Here is a 16,100-nt window from a genome sequence, read left to right as displayed (position 1 = left end):
TTGTTGGAAAGGTGAGCATCACAGAATGCCAGGTTATTAGAACAAAGTGTTCCTGTGTTGAGGGAGGGCTTGAGTAGAGGTCCAATGTCATTCTGCTTCCTTAATGCTTAACATATAAGTATATGTACATAGACCTATATCCATATCATTATATATTAATATATTTACATATGTACATGCCCACATTTATACTGTGATAAATGTCTTTTGCTTGAGGGTGTTTTTTCTGACCCTCTGCTGTACCAATCATGATGTCCTTTAGTAGCAATTGGCCTTTCCAGATGACAGTCAACATCAGCAAGTTATCATCTCACCATTCCACTTGCCAAGGAGTGTTCTGGTTTTATTTTTTCTAAGATTGATTTGTACATTCTTTTGGGAGCTCATGTAGGTCTATTATCCTCATTTTACAGACGAGGACACTGAGGATCAGAAACACAGCTTGGAAGTAGCAGAGCTCAGGAGGGAGCTGAACTCTTTAGCCTATCAGCTTCAGAAAATCTAGCAAAACCAGCTCTGTGACACAAATAGGACTCCCTATCCTTAAGAGTGAGGTGAGGCCAAGTAGAAGCAGATGGCGAGCCACATTCGTTCTTGTGAATCTTTGCTTTTGAACCAGGTGGTACAGAAAGTCAGGCGTGGCTCTCTTCCAGCACATCTCCCAGGATGGGGCTGGGGAAACAGGTACCTGACTTGAAAATGTCACAGTATTGTCCACTAGATGCCTCATTGATTTTGTGCATTGGCATTCCTTACCATTTAATAAGTGAGGGAAGTGATGCTTAGAGAGATTACAGACAGTCATTGACAGGACTCCCTGGAATAGGAAGGCCTGACATTTTGGGCACTTTTAATATAGTTTGGTTGTAAGCTACTCAGTGTTTCGAGATGGTATACTTGTATACTCACTGCAGGTTCAATGACTGCTATAACGGGTTAAGATGTGGAATCAGACGCTGCCAAAGGGAGCTTATGACTTAGCTGTCAACTACAATCAATGAAAGTCATTAACTGCCACGGTTTCTCAGTATGGCCTCCATGTTCTGGATCATCTGACTGTCCTTCCCAATCCAGCCACCTCTCATGGTGTGTGCCTTCTTCACCTTCTGCCTGGCTCTGCTGTGACTCCTCTGCCCCCATTTCTGCACCCACAGCACTTCCCTCAACCTCCCACCATGGGAAACATTTCTGTATTCGGTATTAGATCCAACTTTGGCTCCACCCTGCTAAGCCTCTCCTAAGACTGCCCCTCCCCCACCCATACCACGATGACGTCTCTCTTTTGAATCGTTACTATATCTTGAGCAGATCCTGAAGGCACTCTCATGGAACGTGAGAGACCACACATAGTAACAATAATACTGACTTACATTTATGGAATACTTGACAGGGACTAAACACATAATACTGAACACTGCATGCTGCATATATCATATACATTCTTACAGTTACCTATTTTTTATTGAATACTTTTATTGGGGGCTCTTACATCTCTTATCACAATCCATACGCTCATCCAGTGTGTCAAGCACACTTGCACATATGCCGCCATCATCATTTTCAAAGCATTCTCTTCCCACTTGAGCCCCTGATATCAGCTCCCCATATAGTTACCTCTTGAAGTAAGAACTAGTCTTGTCAACATACAGATAAAGACAATGAGACTTGCGAAAAAATAAATGCATTCCCCAAGTACCAGCCAGCCAGTTGCTATAGGGCAACCCCATGTTTGTCACTGGAGAACTGTGGTCCGTAGAATTTTCAATAAATTGCTTTGGAAGTAGATTCTCACAGCTTTCTCCCCAGGTGCCCCTGAGTAGATGCAAGCCTCCAACCCTTGGGCTAACAGCTAAGTGCATTAATCACTTGTGCCACCCAGGATCTGAAGTCTACAGGGCCAGAATTTACCTTCATGACAACTGTAAATTTCAGAGGGCAAGGGCTATCTTACTTGCATCAGGACTCACCTGGGCTATACCAACAGTCCAGGTCAGTTTCCCATTCTTGTCCTTGGAACTTGGCCAGGGTGTGGGGATAGGGAGTGATTTGCTGCATTAGAACGACTCAAACACACATTGGAAGGGAAGCCGAGAAGTTAATGCTAATAGGAGAATGGTCTTCTCCTATTTGTATCTTTAGCACCAGCACCTCCAGGTATCTAGTAAGCAGTCAGTAATTATTTGACTAAGGATGAGCATCTTCCTATTGCTCTTTGAAACTCATTGCCATTGAGTAGACTGCAGAGAGCCTCAGCATTCTCCCCGCGTGACCTTGTGGTCAGCAGTCCAGTCCTTACCTGGGAGTGCCGGCCAGGCTCCTCTGTTGCTCTTTGAACTCACTGCAAGGGAGTTCATTCCGACTCACAGCCGTCCTGTAAACAGAATAGCACTGCCGCCATGGGTTTCTGAGATGAAATCTTTCCCAGAACAGAAAGCCTCACCTTTCTTGCTGACTCGTTAACAGGCAGCCACAGTACCTGCTACACCAGCAGGTCTCCTCCCTCTTCTCGTTGCCATTCCTAGTTCAGAGCAGAGTGAGATCATGGCGACTGTGGAAGGTAGGAGAGGCCTCAAGGGGGACAGCCGAGGCCTTGGGGTGAGCACAGGGTGGGAGAAGGAAGGAATCCAGTTGTGCTAAACATGGGCGTAGGCTGATGTACTTGTAATACTTAGTGAACTTGTGGTGGTTACACGTTGGGCTGCTAACTGGAAAGTCTGTACTTTGAAACCACTAGCGATTCCCTGGGTGAATGATGGGCTTTCTACTCTCACGAAGAGTTACAGTCTCAGAAACTCACTGGGGCAGTCTGCGCTGTCTTATAGGGTCCCAATGAGTCCATTTGATGCCAATAATTTTGATTTGGTTTTTGGTTTCTGTAATGTCTAATCTCGTCTCCAAATTCCCGGACTGGAAAAGGATGGTCTTCACTAAGCCAGCGCCTAGAACCTGAGAAAAGGACCTGTGATACCGGCCTCACAGCTCACGGCTCACGGACCCCGAGTCCAAAGGGGTGGCAACCCCTCTGATGCTCTCATGACTCCCGGGCGCTGTTCTGTTATTACTAGTGTTTGGACTGACACCACTGGGGTTTCCGTTCCAGGTTAACATGTTTGTTGAGGGATTCCACGATGCCATCCTCCTCTACGTCTTGGCTTTACATGAAGTGCTCAGAGCAGGCTACAGCAAGAAGGATGGCGGGAAGATAATCCAGCAGACATGGAACAGAACCTTTGAAGGTGAGCATTAGAATTCTGCCTGTAAGGCACTCGTACTCCGCTGCCAACTGAGTTGCTTCTTCTCAGGTGCTGATTTTTTCTGCTGCTGCTGCTGTACAGGAAGGAAATGAGCCTCGATGGGAACATGTTTGGAACAGCCTCAGTAAAATAGAAAATGTCCTGTTCTCTTTCTGATGCTTCATGAAATCAAATTATGACAAGCTTAATTCAAAACAGAATCATCCATTTACAAAGAGCCCTGTGATAAGCCTTAAAACAAGTAGTAATTCCAGATTGACCTTCCTGTGTTCCGACTGTGTTGATCATTGTCAAACTCAGGAAATATTAGCTGTCATGGTAAACCTACGTGATTAGAAACCTGTACTTTTGATTTTGTTTTTAAAATAGTGCATTTTAGCTGTTTTCTGAAATACAGAAAGGTATAAGAGCAATTTAGCACATAATCTCATCACTCAGGCAACCTCTGTTGACATTTAAAAATTGCCCCCAATAAGATTATTCTTAGCTAGAAAATGTAAACAGTACAAAAAATAAAGAAAATGAAAAGAGAAAGCTTTCCTTCTCACCCTATTCCCTTCTCTCTAACATAATCACTATGAGTAGTTTCCTATGATTCTGTCTAAAAATATTTATGGCTTATGCCAGCTTATATGATTTTTATATATTATCAAAAAAAATTTACACAAGAGGGACTGTCATAGATTTAAATGAGCCTCCCTCCACCCCTAATATGTGTCAACTTGATTGAGACATGATTCTCAGAATGTTGGCAGTTATGTAATGATGTAACTTGACAGTTGTGCAATGATGTAATCACCCTGAACAATCAATTGTTAGGGAATTGAGGTGGGATATGGATACCCTCACTCAGGGCACAGTTCTGATTTAATATTAGGGGAGCTTCCTTGAAGAGTGGCCTACATCACCTTTTATCTTCCAAGAGATAACAGAAGAAGTAAGCAAGCAGAGAGTGTGAAACCTACTACCATCAAGAAAGAAGAGCTATGAGTGGACCCAGGGTCTCTGCACTAAGAAGCTCTTATACCCATGGGATGCTCATTCCCAAGACACATGGAGATCTCCAAGGGATACAGAGTTCACAGAGGTCAATAGGAGACAAATCCTTGTAGTATTTCCCAAGTGAGTGATGCAGCCCTCTTGGGGGTGGGGTGGGGGGCACCAGGGCTACCTAAAAGGATGATGGGGACTCAAAAGCAGAGAGGTCCACTTTACCACTTGTCTGTCCGTTTGTTGTACCATGATGGCTTGTGTGTTGCTGGGTACTGGGAGCTATGTCACTGGTATTTCAAATACCAGCAGAGTCACCCAAAGTGAACAGGCTCAGCAGAGCTTCCAGACGAAGAACACCAAACCACAAGGAACAAATAGGCCGTCCACTTCTGAGGAACTAGCCACAGAAAACCTACAGGTAGCATTGAAACGTGATCATGTGCTGCGAGTCTGATCGTGAGGAGGCCTGAGGATGGGGCAGGGGTCCTTCTGTAGCACACAGGGTTGCTCTCAGTTGGAGCGGCCTCGATGACACCTCACCACAGCAACAGCTTATCCTGGATTGTGCGCTATCGTACAAACGTTTGTAAGTTGCCTGTGAGGCACTGAGTAATTTCCCCCCCGCAAATCGGTGTGACTTCAGACTTTTAGCCTTCTGAATTGTGAAGAAATGGATTTCCTTGTGGAGAATGATCAAGCAGTCTGCTTCCACAAAGATTTACAACCTTGGAAACGTCATGGGGCAGTTCTACTCTGCCCCGCGGTGTCCCTCTGAGTCAAGTTGACTCCGGACAATGGGTTTGGTGTTTTTGGTCTAGGGAGAGAAAAGAGGGCAGTGTTTATGACAGGATTCTTGTTTTCCATGCAGTAGACCTAGGTGCAATCCCCAGCCAATGCAGCTCCTGTGTAGCTGCTTCCCACCTGTCAGTGGAAGCTTGCATGCTACTAGGATGCTGTGCAGGTTTCAGCATCACTTCCAAAATCAGACAGACTTGGAAGAAAGACCTGGCAATCTACTTCCAAATATCAACCAGAGAAAATACTGTGGATCACAATGGTAGGGCACTATCGTGGATACTGTGAATGGGTAGCTGACTGGGTGGCACCAACGATATGCCAGTGTCTTAGTTCTTCGAGCTGCTGTAAGAGCAACACCACGGGGTATGGCTATAGCAAACAGACACTTGCTTTCTCACAGTTTAGGAGGTAAGTGCCTCTCCTAGGGAAGTGCCTTCTCTCTCTGTGGTCCCCAGAGGAAGGCCTTTATCTCTTTGAGCTTACGTTCCTGGATGATCTTCATGTGGCTTGGCATCTCTCTTCCCCCATTACTGATTTTTTTCTCTTGCTTGTTTAATCTCTTTTGTACCTCAAAGAGATGGATTTAAGAAACTTAAATCCCCCTGCCATCGAGTTCATTCACCCTGACTCAAAGTGATCCTATATAGGCTTTCCAGCGGCGCCAGCAGGCCTCCTGCACACCTTATGTTCCACAAACAAACTCAAACTCACTGCCACTGAGTTCATTCCACCTCACAGTGACCCTGTAGGACAGAGGAGAATCGCCTTTGGGTTTCCAAGACTCTCCATCTTTATGGGAGCTGGAAGCCTCATGGTTCTCCTTTGGAGTCGCTGGTGAGTTTGAAATGCTGAAATTGCAGCTAATAGCCCAGTTTGGAACGCACGCTATGGCCAGAGCCTTCTCATCCTCTCGAATTAACAACAAAGACAACGCATTCCCGAATGGGATGACAATCAGGAGCACGGAGGTTCAGAATCTATAACATGAATTCTGGGGGGACACAATTCAATCTGTGACAAACAGGGAGATAGTGATAAGAGGGATTGAGCAGAATTGCTATTGGATACAGGGTGGCCAGGGAGTTCCTTTCTGATAAATGACAGCTGAGCAGAGACCTGAAAGAAGTGAGGGGGGGTAAATACTGGGTATGCTTAGGGGAGAGTAGTATGAAGGAGTAGCAAAGGCAGAGACTCTGATCGTATTTTCTGGGGGTTTATTGGGCATCCCCGGAGGAGCAAGGAAGCCTGCGTAGCTTGAATCGAGTGTGTGAGGGACAGTGTGATGGGAGATTTCGGATTGGTGGATTGGAAGTCTTGGTGAGAATTTGGGATTTTACCAAGTGAGATAGAAAGTCACTAGAGGGTTTGGGCTTGAAAAGGGGTCCTTGTGGTTGCTATGTCATGGGCATCATTTAAAAACCACTGACACAGAGAACCAGTCACTGGACCGGGGGTTGAGCATTCTGCACACTAGTCATGGACCATTAACTTCTATTCTTCTGGCTATTAGTTAGTTCTTCATCTGAGCGTTCTGAAGGTTGGGCAAACTGATAGCTGACAAGAGCTCTTTCAGTCCTGCATCACTCTAGCCCTTCCCTTGAACCTTTGAAATAGTTCATGTTTATATTTGTAAGTCAGCTTTTGAAATTCCCCAGTGACTGGGATCGGTGTTGCAAGTCTAAATTTCAGACTACTTTTTTTGCTAATTGAGACTCCTGTCCACTCCGTTGCCCTAGTCTGGCCCCAGTTATTAGAATGGGCAGTACAGAGTCCGGCTAGCATTCTCTGGGCAGTAGCTATAGTGCCAACTGCTCGATTTCACTTCTCCTGGGGTAGTTTTAGTGGGTGCCATGGCTCACTCAAGGTCAGGGTGACATCTTTTTCCAGGTAGGACACAGATAATTAAACGCCCAGGATTAGATTGCCCACCTCTGACGGATTCAGCCGAGGAGCTGGGATCAAAGAGAATCATTCAGGGGCATATTAGGACAGGGTCACATTTCCCAGAAGTGGTACACAATACTCTGAGAAATTGGCTTGCGTGGACACAACCTTGGTCGGCCACAGCCCATTCTCAGCTATTACTCACTACCTGGTGTGGTCATTTGTTCTTGGTCTTTTGACAGAAGAACAGGAGCCAGAGTTGGGGGAGCTGGAGGGCACTACTAAGAGAGGCTGTTAAGGGAGGGCAGGTGCCTGCATTGGCTGGAACGCAGCCTTGAGGTCGTCTTGACACTTCCATGTTGGGGACAGGTCTACATAGGCAAGCTAAACCCAGTCCTGAAACCAGTCAATGGGATAAGCCAGTCTACAATTAGGATCTCGTGTGTTCAAAGGTACAGATAATTGAAGCCAAGGCCAGTCTGGGGTTTGAATTGTTTGGAGAGCTAAATTGATCTGCTAACCGATGCCTCATGTGAGGAGGGGCTCAGAGGAACCCCAGGGCCTCTGTATAAAAAGTAGCTCAAACCTTCCACACATTCAAACCAAGTAACCTGTAAGGGACTGCTGGGTTGTCAGGGGAAAAATACTCTGGATGTTTTTGGACAAATTTGGATTTTATTGCTGTGAAACCATTGACCAGCGATCAAAGCTTTCAATAAATGGCCTGGGAAGAAGCTGAATTCTCTCTCTGTTTGAGAGACAATGTCAACGTGACAAGGTAAAAAAAAAAAAGGCAACTCAAACCTTGAGGCCCATAGAAAAGAGGGTGGAAAGCCTCGTAGCATACTAAGTAATAAGGGCAATTTATATGGGAAAATTCTGCTGTGGGCTTGATTATCTCACCTTACGTTCAGTACTCACAGGTGAAGTCTCACGTTGCTCTTCGGCCACCCTTACGGTTCTCACCCCACTTCTTAGCAGAATTGTAATAGTTTAAAGATATAACAAGGTCTTGGATTACTAGGGCTACCTCCTTTTATAAAATACTCTACAAATCACTTTGCAGGACACGCCGTTGTCATCACGTCTGGTAGAATGGCAAGTGGTTGTTTGGAGGTAAAATGTATTTAAAAAAGAAAGCCATTTATCCCCTACAGTTTTGAGCTATGTGTGCCTTTTGTAACCAGTCTAATACTAAGAAACAAAAACAGGTCGAGATGGAGGGGAGCACCATTCCCTTTCTGGCAAAGCAGACCAAAGTCTGGAAAATCCAGCGGGCCCTCAAACCACAGCCCAAAGGACAGCAAACCCACACACCTGCCTTCTCCACACCAGAGGATGGAACTTTCCCTTGGGATCCTTGTTCCCAGACATCCATTTTACTAGAGGAGTCTGGGCTTCCTGAGAGAACCAAATGAATTGGAACAGCAATTACGGGTTGCCCTGAACCCCGCCGCAGCTTAAGACGAGAAAACAAACAGCAGTCCTTAACAGGCGGGCGTGGTGGCTGATGGGCACATTCTCTTATTTCGTGCACGAAAACGACTTTATAGACATCTGTCATGTCAGCGAATGATGCACACTTGCTTATCTTGATTAGGCTTTCTAAACTTTCAAATAAGTTCTCGTCCTTTCTGTAGACACTTGGCCCTTCTACGCTCCAACCTGCTCCAGCTTTGCGTCTCAGTGTTCCTTCCTGCACATATGGGTTTGTCTCCCCAGAAATCTCACTTTCCCTCGTACTCCTTTTGGCCTGTGGGCCATCCTAAATGTTAACTGGTAGTTGTCGTTGAATTGGTTCCAATTCATGGCGAGCTTATGCTGCCCGTTCCTGCACCCTCTTGGTGATGGTGGATACGTTTGAGCCCACTGTTGGGGTCACTGTACTCGTAGTCCATCATCCTGGGCACTCCCTTCGTTTTTGCTGAACCTCTGCCAAGTACCATGCCCTCTTCTAGAGACTGGATTTACCTGATGATGTCTTCAGAGTCGGCGAGTTGAAGTAGTGCCATTCTCGCTTTTAAGGAACATCCTGGCTGTCATTCGTCTATGACTAATTTGACCAATCCTTCGGAAGTTTATAGTATTCTCAGTTCTTCACCAGCAGTTAATATGCCCACTCCCTGATTGATAACTATCCCAATCATAGACTTCCTCCCAAGTCCCTGTCAAATACCTGCTCTTTTACTGAGCCCCACCCTTGTCTGTCACTTTATAATGTAATAAGAGAATGTGCCCATCAGCCACATGCCTTTATTGACTCACTCCTGATTCTTCAGCAGATGTTCCTTTTTTTAAGCGGTGTAGACAGTGGTGCAGACATAGTCAAGTATTCTGGACTTGATTTCAAAAATCACAATAGTGATAACAACAAAGAAAGCAACTAACATCTTTCAAACTTGTGTTGAAAGTGCTTGATATATTTTCACTCATTTAATCTTCACATAATCGTTGTTAAACCAAGAAGCAAACCAGTTGCCATCGAATCAATCCGGACTCACGGCGACCTCATGTGCTTCAGAATAGAACTTCACTCCATAGGGACTTTCCTGCTGGTCTTCTTTCAGAAGAAGAGCGAACGCCTTGGTAGGGAGCTATTATTATGCCTGTTTTACAGTCCTCACGTCCCCTGCCCTTGGCCACAGAGCTCAGAACCGGGAAGCCGAGATTCCAATGGGAACTGTTGGATTCCTGTGTGGACACGCTGACTCTCAAGTCCAGGCTGTCCTTCATTTGAGGAGAGAATGTGTCTGATTCATATCTGTCTCGGTTGCAGCTCCAAATTTCACACCTAGAACTGACTCAGGAAACATCTGCATCAAGAACGAATGAAGAAAACAATAGGGATAAAGCGAAATAGCTCTTCTTCGGTTATTGGCAACCCCGACCCATGAAACCAAGACCTTTTCTTTCCTGTGCGTTAAAGGAGCCGGCCCATTTCCTGAGTCCTGAGTAGCGTTGCGGTGTTTTTTCTGTTATCAAGTTTGTCCAGTGATAATGTGAACCCGTAACAAGCCTGAGAAAGTGCCTCTACTTCTCATGCTTAACATTTAAACAATTTTAAACAAAACTCGAGGAGAAGCATGGGGCTTTCAGCATTTGTTTTAGCAGTGAAAAAAAATCATGAAACAAATTCCCCCAAGAAAGTCACTTACTTCTTTTCTTTTTTTTTAAATGGAGAAATGCTAAGAATTTAGGAATGCAGACACAGATGAAATTACAATGCCAACAAAAATGCTCAGTCTGATGAGATTTCCTGTGGTATAAGTTTGTTTAAAAAAAAAATCCTGTCAATTCATTTTCTTGTTTGTGTTGGCAGAGAGGGTTTTGTGAAGTAACTAATTTCTACTTCTTCGTGTTTCATCCTGTAGGTATTGCTGGGCAGGTGTCCATAGATGCCAATGGGGACCGGTATGGGGATTTCTCTGTGATCGCCATGACAGATACGGAGGCAGGCACCCAGGAGGTAAGCCCCTGGGACTTTGGCACCAGTTGCTCCTCTTGCTTGCTGAGCTTATTTTTCCCGGCACCAAAGAACCTGCCCCAAAGCCGCTTCCATATAAAATCAGGGGGCAAAGACTGGAGGGTCCCCACAGGGGAAGCTCACTCTTGGGTGAAGTTATCGGGGAAGCCTTCAGGGAATTTGTCCTGTGTTTATCTTAAATGGAGGAATCCCACCTGTTAAGTGGCCAAGAGTCATAACTTCAGCCCTGATAGGCAAGAGAGGCTCATTAGACAAAGACATGAAGTGATGCGGAATCCCTTCCTTAAATTTTGAGTGTGTGTGTGTGTGTGTGTGTGTGTGTGATTGCGATGAGTCAGAATCAACTCAATGGCAGAAAGTTTGTTTTTGTTAGGTATGAGTGTGTGTTGGGGGCAGATCTTACACATTAGAGGTCTTACACATTGGACATGTGTCAATATTTGTGTTAGTCCAGGTTGACTAGAGAAACAAATCCAGAGACACTCATATGTGTGTAAGAAAGAACTTTATATCACAGAGTAATTATACATTAAGAAAACTTCCCAACCCAGTCTAGATCAAGTCCATAAATCTGATATTACCCCATATGTTGAATCCATAAGTTCCTCTTTAGACTCATGCAGCCATGCAATGCTGCTGAATGCAGGAAGATCATAGGCTAGAGGGTGGAAAGTCTTGTGGATCCAGTGACAGTGGAAACATCTCAGCACTGGCAGCGGTCTCCACATGGCTCATCCAGCTCCAGGGCTGTAATGAAGCTCCATGTGTCTTGTCAGTGGGAAAACGAAGCATGGATTGTCTTGTGTGCCCCGCCTCCAGGGAGCTGTTTATCTCCTTAATGCCTCCAAATGAGGTCATCAAGCTGTGACCTGATTGATAGGCTAAACTCCACCCCTTTTCAAGTTGAGAAGATTATATAACTGCCATAGTTTTTCAAAAGATGACGTTGTTTTAGGAGAGTATCACGAAGAGGAAAGAGTGTCTTGCACACAAAGCTGTCTCTTCAGCACTTACTGGGGTATGAGGCTCAGCCTCAGCTCCCTCAATTGTAACATGGAAGCCATAATCTCTTCTTCACACGATTATTGCGCTCACTCCCTGCCATGGAGTCAATGCTGACCCTTAGCGACCCCCTGTGGGTTCCTGAGACTGTAACTGTTTACGGGACTAGACAGCCCTCCCTCAGAACTGCAGGTGGTTTTGACCTGCTGACCACGTGGATCGCAGCCCAACGTGTAACCACTGTATCCCCAGGGCTCCTTATTGTGAGGACCAGATAAAATGAGCCATAGTAAAGGGCTTTCTAAATCTCTCATGATATATTTGATACACATACATATATGGACTCCTGGTGAATCCTTGGGTGCTAAAGGAAAAGACAAGCTGTGAGACCTGCCCAGGCACTCCGTGAGAAGAACACCTGGCAGTTGGCACATGACAAGCCACATGTAAGGAGCACACACATAGGTGGTATTTGTAAAAGAGTGTCCTTCCTTGATCACTGTTACATAGCTCCCTAGCGCTTGAGCCGTCTGGCCTGTGGTGCTATTGTTCTGGTGCAGCGGTCTGCCAAATCTTGAGATAGAAGAACCAACCCTGTCCCTCACATGAAGTTAAAATTGTTCAAGAGCCATGCATATATTTTTACACACAAATGAAATCACCATTATCTGAAGCATGTCCTGTAAATGACTGGATGGTAGCTTTGTTTTTATTTTTGATTTTACTTCAGAGCCACGTGTACACACTGAAGGGGCCACATGTGGCTCTTGAGCCCCAGTTGCCCACCCCTGTTCTCGTGTGGACTGATGCCTGTGGCAGGACTGGGCATGGCGCCCCTCCGTTACGGAGGGCCCTTTTCTCTCCCATCCACGTGCTTAGCTCCACTGTTGTAGAAGGCAGATAATCCTCGTCATCGCAGGACTGAAGTGAGGACTTAGGGGTCAGTGGGTGTCAAGGGAGACTGAGGAGTGAGTACCTTCCGGAGAGAGAGGCAAGGTGATGCCACAGGCCACTCACAAATGGGAGACAAATCCGGAGAACTCGGGCAGAACAACGCGTCTAGATTAGGATGTAGGGGACTGATAAGTCCAAATCGGTTACTCTTGGCTCATGGGGGTCCCATGTGTGTGAGGATAGGTTGTCTGGGCTTTCTAGGGTTTCTCATTGACTACATTTGGGGTGCACTTTGCCAGCCTTTTCTTGGTGCCTCCGGGTGGACTCAAACCTCTGACCTTTATGGTTAACAACTGAGCATACATTTTTTCAACACCGAGGGCATCCAGGAAGTTGATAAAAGAGTCGCTTTAGCCAAACACTGAAGAATGAACCCTGAACAGAGACATAGGAAAACCTTGGCTTGCAGAAGGGCCATAGAAAGAAACATTGAGCCTCAAACCAGAGCAGAGAACAGTAAAATGATCAGAGAAGAGCATGAGTAGGGTGAAACAGGAAGTTCCTAAAGGATGATCTGTAATGTTTTACTGAAGGACCCCTGGTGGCCCTGGTGCACAGTGGTATAGTTTGGGCTGCTAGCATGCCGTCTGAAACTACCAGCCATTCCGCACGAGAAAGACTGGGCTTTCTACTCCCATAAAGAGAGACCATTTTGAAAACCCCCAGGGTTGGTTCTACCCTGTCCTGTCTGGTGGCTTTGAGTCAACTTGATGGCAGTGAGTTCGGTTTGGTTTGGTTTGGGTGGCAGGGTGGATAATCGAAAGGCCCGGTGTTCAAACCCACCAGCACCTCTGGAGGAGAAAAGACCTAGCAATCTGCTCCCATCAGATGTAATAGCCTAAGAAACCACATGGACAGTCCTACTCTGCCCTACAGGGTCATTTTGAGTTGCCATTGACTCCATGGTGAACGAGAACAATGTTTTACTTATATATATGCTGTGCTAAGTGCGTGGCGAAAGTCGGTACTTTCATTATGTGAAACATGCATACAGAATGGATCCCTCACCCCCTCCCTGATCCCTCACCCCGGAGTACCCTCACTTTTCCTTTCTCACAAACCAGAGGAAGCAACTTGGCCACTCACAAGTGACCGGCCTGGGGGGCAGTGCAGATTCCAGAGCACAAGGGTGAAAGCATGGATTGGGGGGCTCTTGTTTTTGTAGCGGAAATCTCCACTTTCTGCTCAGTTGTAGTGACTGAAGTCGTCCCAAGGAGAAGAGTGGCAGGGCTCAGCCTTCAGAAAGGACCCCAGCCCCTCCCGTGACTCCATTTCCACTCCTGCCCACGGCCTTTGGTTTTCATTTGACCATTTTACTGCCACGGTGGGCAATGCCACGCCAGCCACACCAAGGGAGGCCCCAGATGTCAACGTACAAAGTCTTCAGAATCTCACATCACGAATCAGTGTCTCTAGTCCGGGATCCCCCTCTGACATCTCCTTTCTGCTCTGTGTTCTCTGAAGCACTTCCTGTTTCCTGTCCTGAAGGGAGGATCTGCTGAAAGGAGGCACAGTAATGTGTTTTATAAAGGGCCTCTGGTGTGCTCAGCACACAAAAGGAGGGTGTTTGGGGGGAATAACGGTATTAGGCTGGGGGCTTCCTCTGTCGGAAATGGATAACTTTTCCCTCTTAGTTTGTGTGTTTGTATATACCTTTGTTTTCTTTTTAACTTCTATGTAGGTTATTGGCGATTACTTTGGGAAAGAAGGTCGCTTTGAAATGAGGCCGAATGTCAAATACCCTTGGGGACAGTTAAAGCTGAGTCCAGATGAAACCAGAATTGTGGAGCACACGAACACCTCCCCTTGCAAATCATGTAAGTTTAGGGGCTTCATTTAGTATATATTGCATCATCTATCCTATAGCATTGGTATGATATAAGACACTCCGTGTGCAGGCACAGATTTCCTGTCCTGATGGCAATGAAACAGGTGGAAAATGTTCACAAACAGGCATCACCTTTATCAGACGGAGGCTTACAGATCTCTGGCATTACACATATTTGTTTTTTTTAGTATTTGAGGTTACCACTTTGAGTTAAAAATCAAAATAACGATCTGCTCCAAGCGAACAGATATTCATCTCTCTGAGCAAGTTTCTTTCTGAATTTCAGAGCTTGTGGTCCTCTTCCTGTACTTCAAGATTAAATGTGTTATGTCTGGTATTGTCGGTAGATATGGTTAAGTCAATCGGAGCAAGAGTGACTGTGTGCTATAGAACCAAACCATGCCTGGCCTTGCACCAGCTTCACAATCATTGTTATGCTTGAGCCCACGGTTGCAGCCACTGTGTTAGTCCATCTCATGGGAGTCTTCCTCGGTTCATGCTGACCCTCAGGGATTGGTTCCTCCTGGCAACAGTCCTGCTGCATAATGCTCCTTAAATACCTGAAAATCTACACACGCACCAATTTGAGCCTATTATTTATGATCAGCCTTGTACATAAATACAGAAGCAAGTGAATGGTCTTGCAAAGAACGTACAAATAGAAAGTTATTAGAGAGACCCTTCCATCAGCTCATGAGCAAGCACAAAGCAAATATTCTCCTGTCAAGCCCATTGGCCATTTTTTCCCAAGATACGAATAACCATTATGTTTGGGAGGTCTATTTCAAACTCTAGGGCAGTTACATCTATTTGAGTACCACGGGAAGGAGTATTGTAGAAGTGTGTTATGCACACATTTCTCTGCAGTTACTGCACTCAGATTTGGACCCTTGTTGCCAGATCCTCCTTTAAGTCTTCTTTCAGACTTACTGCCCTGCATGGGTTAGGATTGTTCTGAGGTTTTCCAGTGAGAGAAGACAGACACTAAGGCTAAAGTCTTTATATGCAAATGATCCAGTCTTCATTTTTTATAGAAGAACTGGGACACCCCTGACCTTGATTGTTTCAAATTGTTATTCACATTTTCACAAAGTAGGACATTTTGACATGAAACTCTGGCTTTGGTGAGAGAACATCTGAAAATAGAACCCAAATGAATTTTTCACCAAATCTCCCAGGACTGTGAAGTGTCACCACCCACCTGTGAAAATAAGTACTGGGTCAATCCCATGGCCCATCTACTTGTCTTCTCTTGGGATAAAGTGAAAAAGTTAAACGTGGACTCACCATATGATCCAGGCATTCTGCTTAGAGGTGTCTAGCCCAAAGAACTGAAAGCAGGAATAAAGACAGATATGGTACACCAGTGTTCGCTACAGCACTAATTACAATAGCTAAAAGATGGACACGACTCAAGTATCAGTCAACAGGTGAATGGCTAAACAAACGGGATGTTACAATGGAGTACGGCTCTGCCACAAAGACAAGTGACATCCTGACAGATGTTCCCATGTGGGTGAACCCGGAAAGCATCATGCTGAGCAAACCATTCAGTTACAAAACAGCTAGCACTGTATGATCCCATTTAGAAGAACTATCTAGAAGAGACCTGTTTATTTCTAGATAACAGGGCTGGGAGGAAGCCAGGGTCATGCTACATTTCTGTGAAAGGTGAAGGGAACATTTAACACCACATGATGGGGATTGTTGCCTAACCTGGTGAACATGATGGATGTCGCTGAACTGCACACGGGAAGAAAGGTGAAATGGCAAGTGATTCATTACGTACATCTATATTAAAATGAAAAAAGCATCATGGCTATATTTGGGAAAATCCCTGTCCTGGTTTTCTCCAGTCTTTCTTGACTCAGCTTCTATTCCCATTGTTCTAATTCCCTCACAG

General features: G+C 45.4%; 1 protein-coding gene across 1 annotated transcript in view; it reads left to right on the top strand.

The window, feature by feature from the left end:
• NPR3 (natriuretic peptide receptor 3) overlaps positions 1 to 16,100 on the top strand; it is a 94,410-nt gene that overhangs the window by 69,355 nt on the left and 8,955 nt on the right. The window contains exons 4-7 of the mRNA XM_045285266.1: positions 2,464 to 2,557; positions 3,101 to 3,236; positions 10,301 to 10,395; positions 14,051 to 14,186. Of these exons, the coding sequence (XP_045141201.1) occupies positions 2,464 to 2,557; positions 3,101 to 3,236; positions 10,301 to 10,395; positions 14,051 to 14,186 (461 nt within the window). The remainder of the gene's footprint in view (positions 1 to 2,463; positions 2,558 to 3,100; positions 3,237 to 10,300; positions 10,396 to 14,050; positions 14,187 to 16,100) is intronic.

This window comes from Echinops telfairi, unplaced genomic scaffold (assembly GCF_000313985.2).
Source record: "Echinops telfairi isolate 266 unplaced genomic scaffold, ASM31398v2 ScPeMD7_7469;HRSCAF=8507_1, whole genome shotgun sequence".
Classification (NCBI taxonomy): domain Eukaryota; kingdom Metazoa; phylum Chordata; class Mammalia; order Afrosoricida; family Tenrecidae; genus Echinops; species Echinops telfairi.
This window is presented reverse-complemented; position numbering and strand designations above follow the sequence as displayed.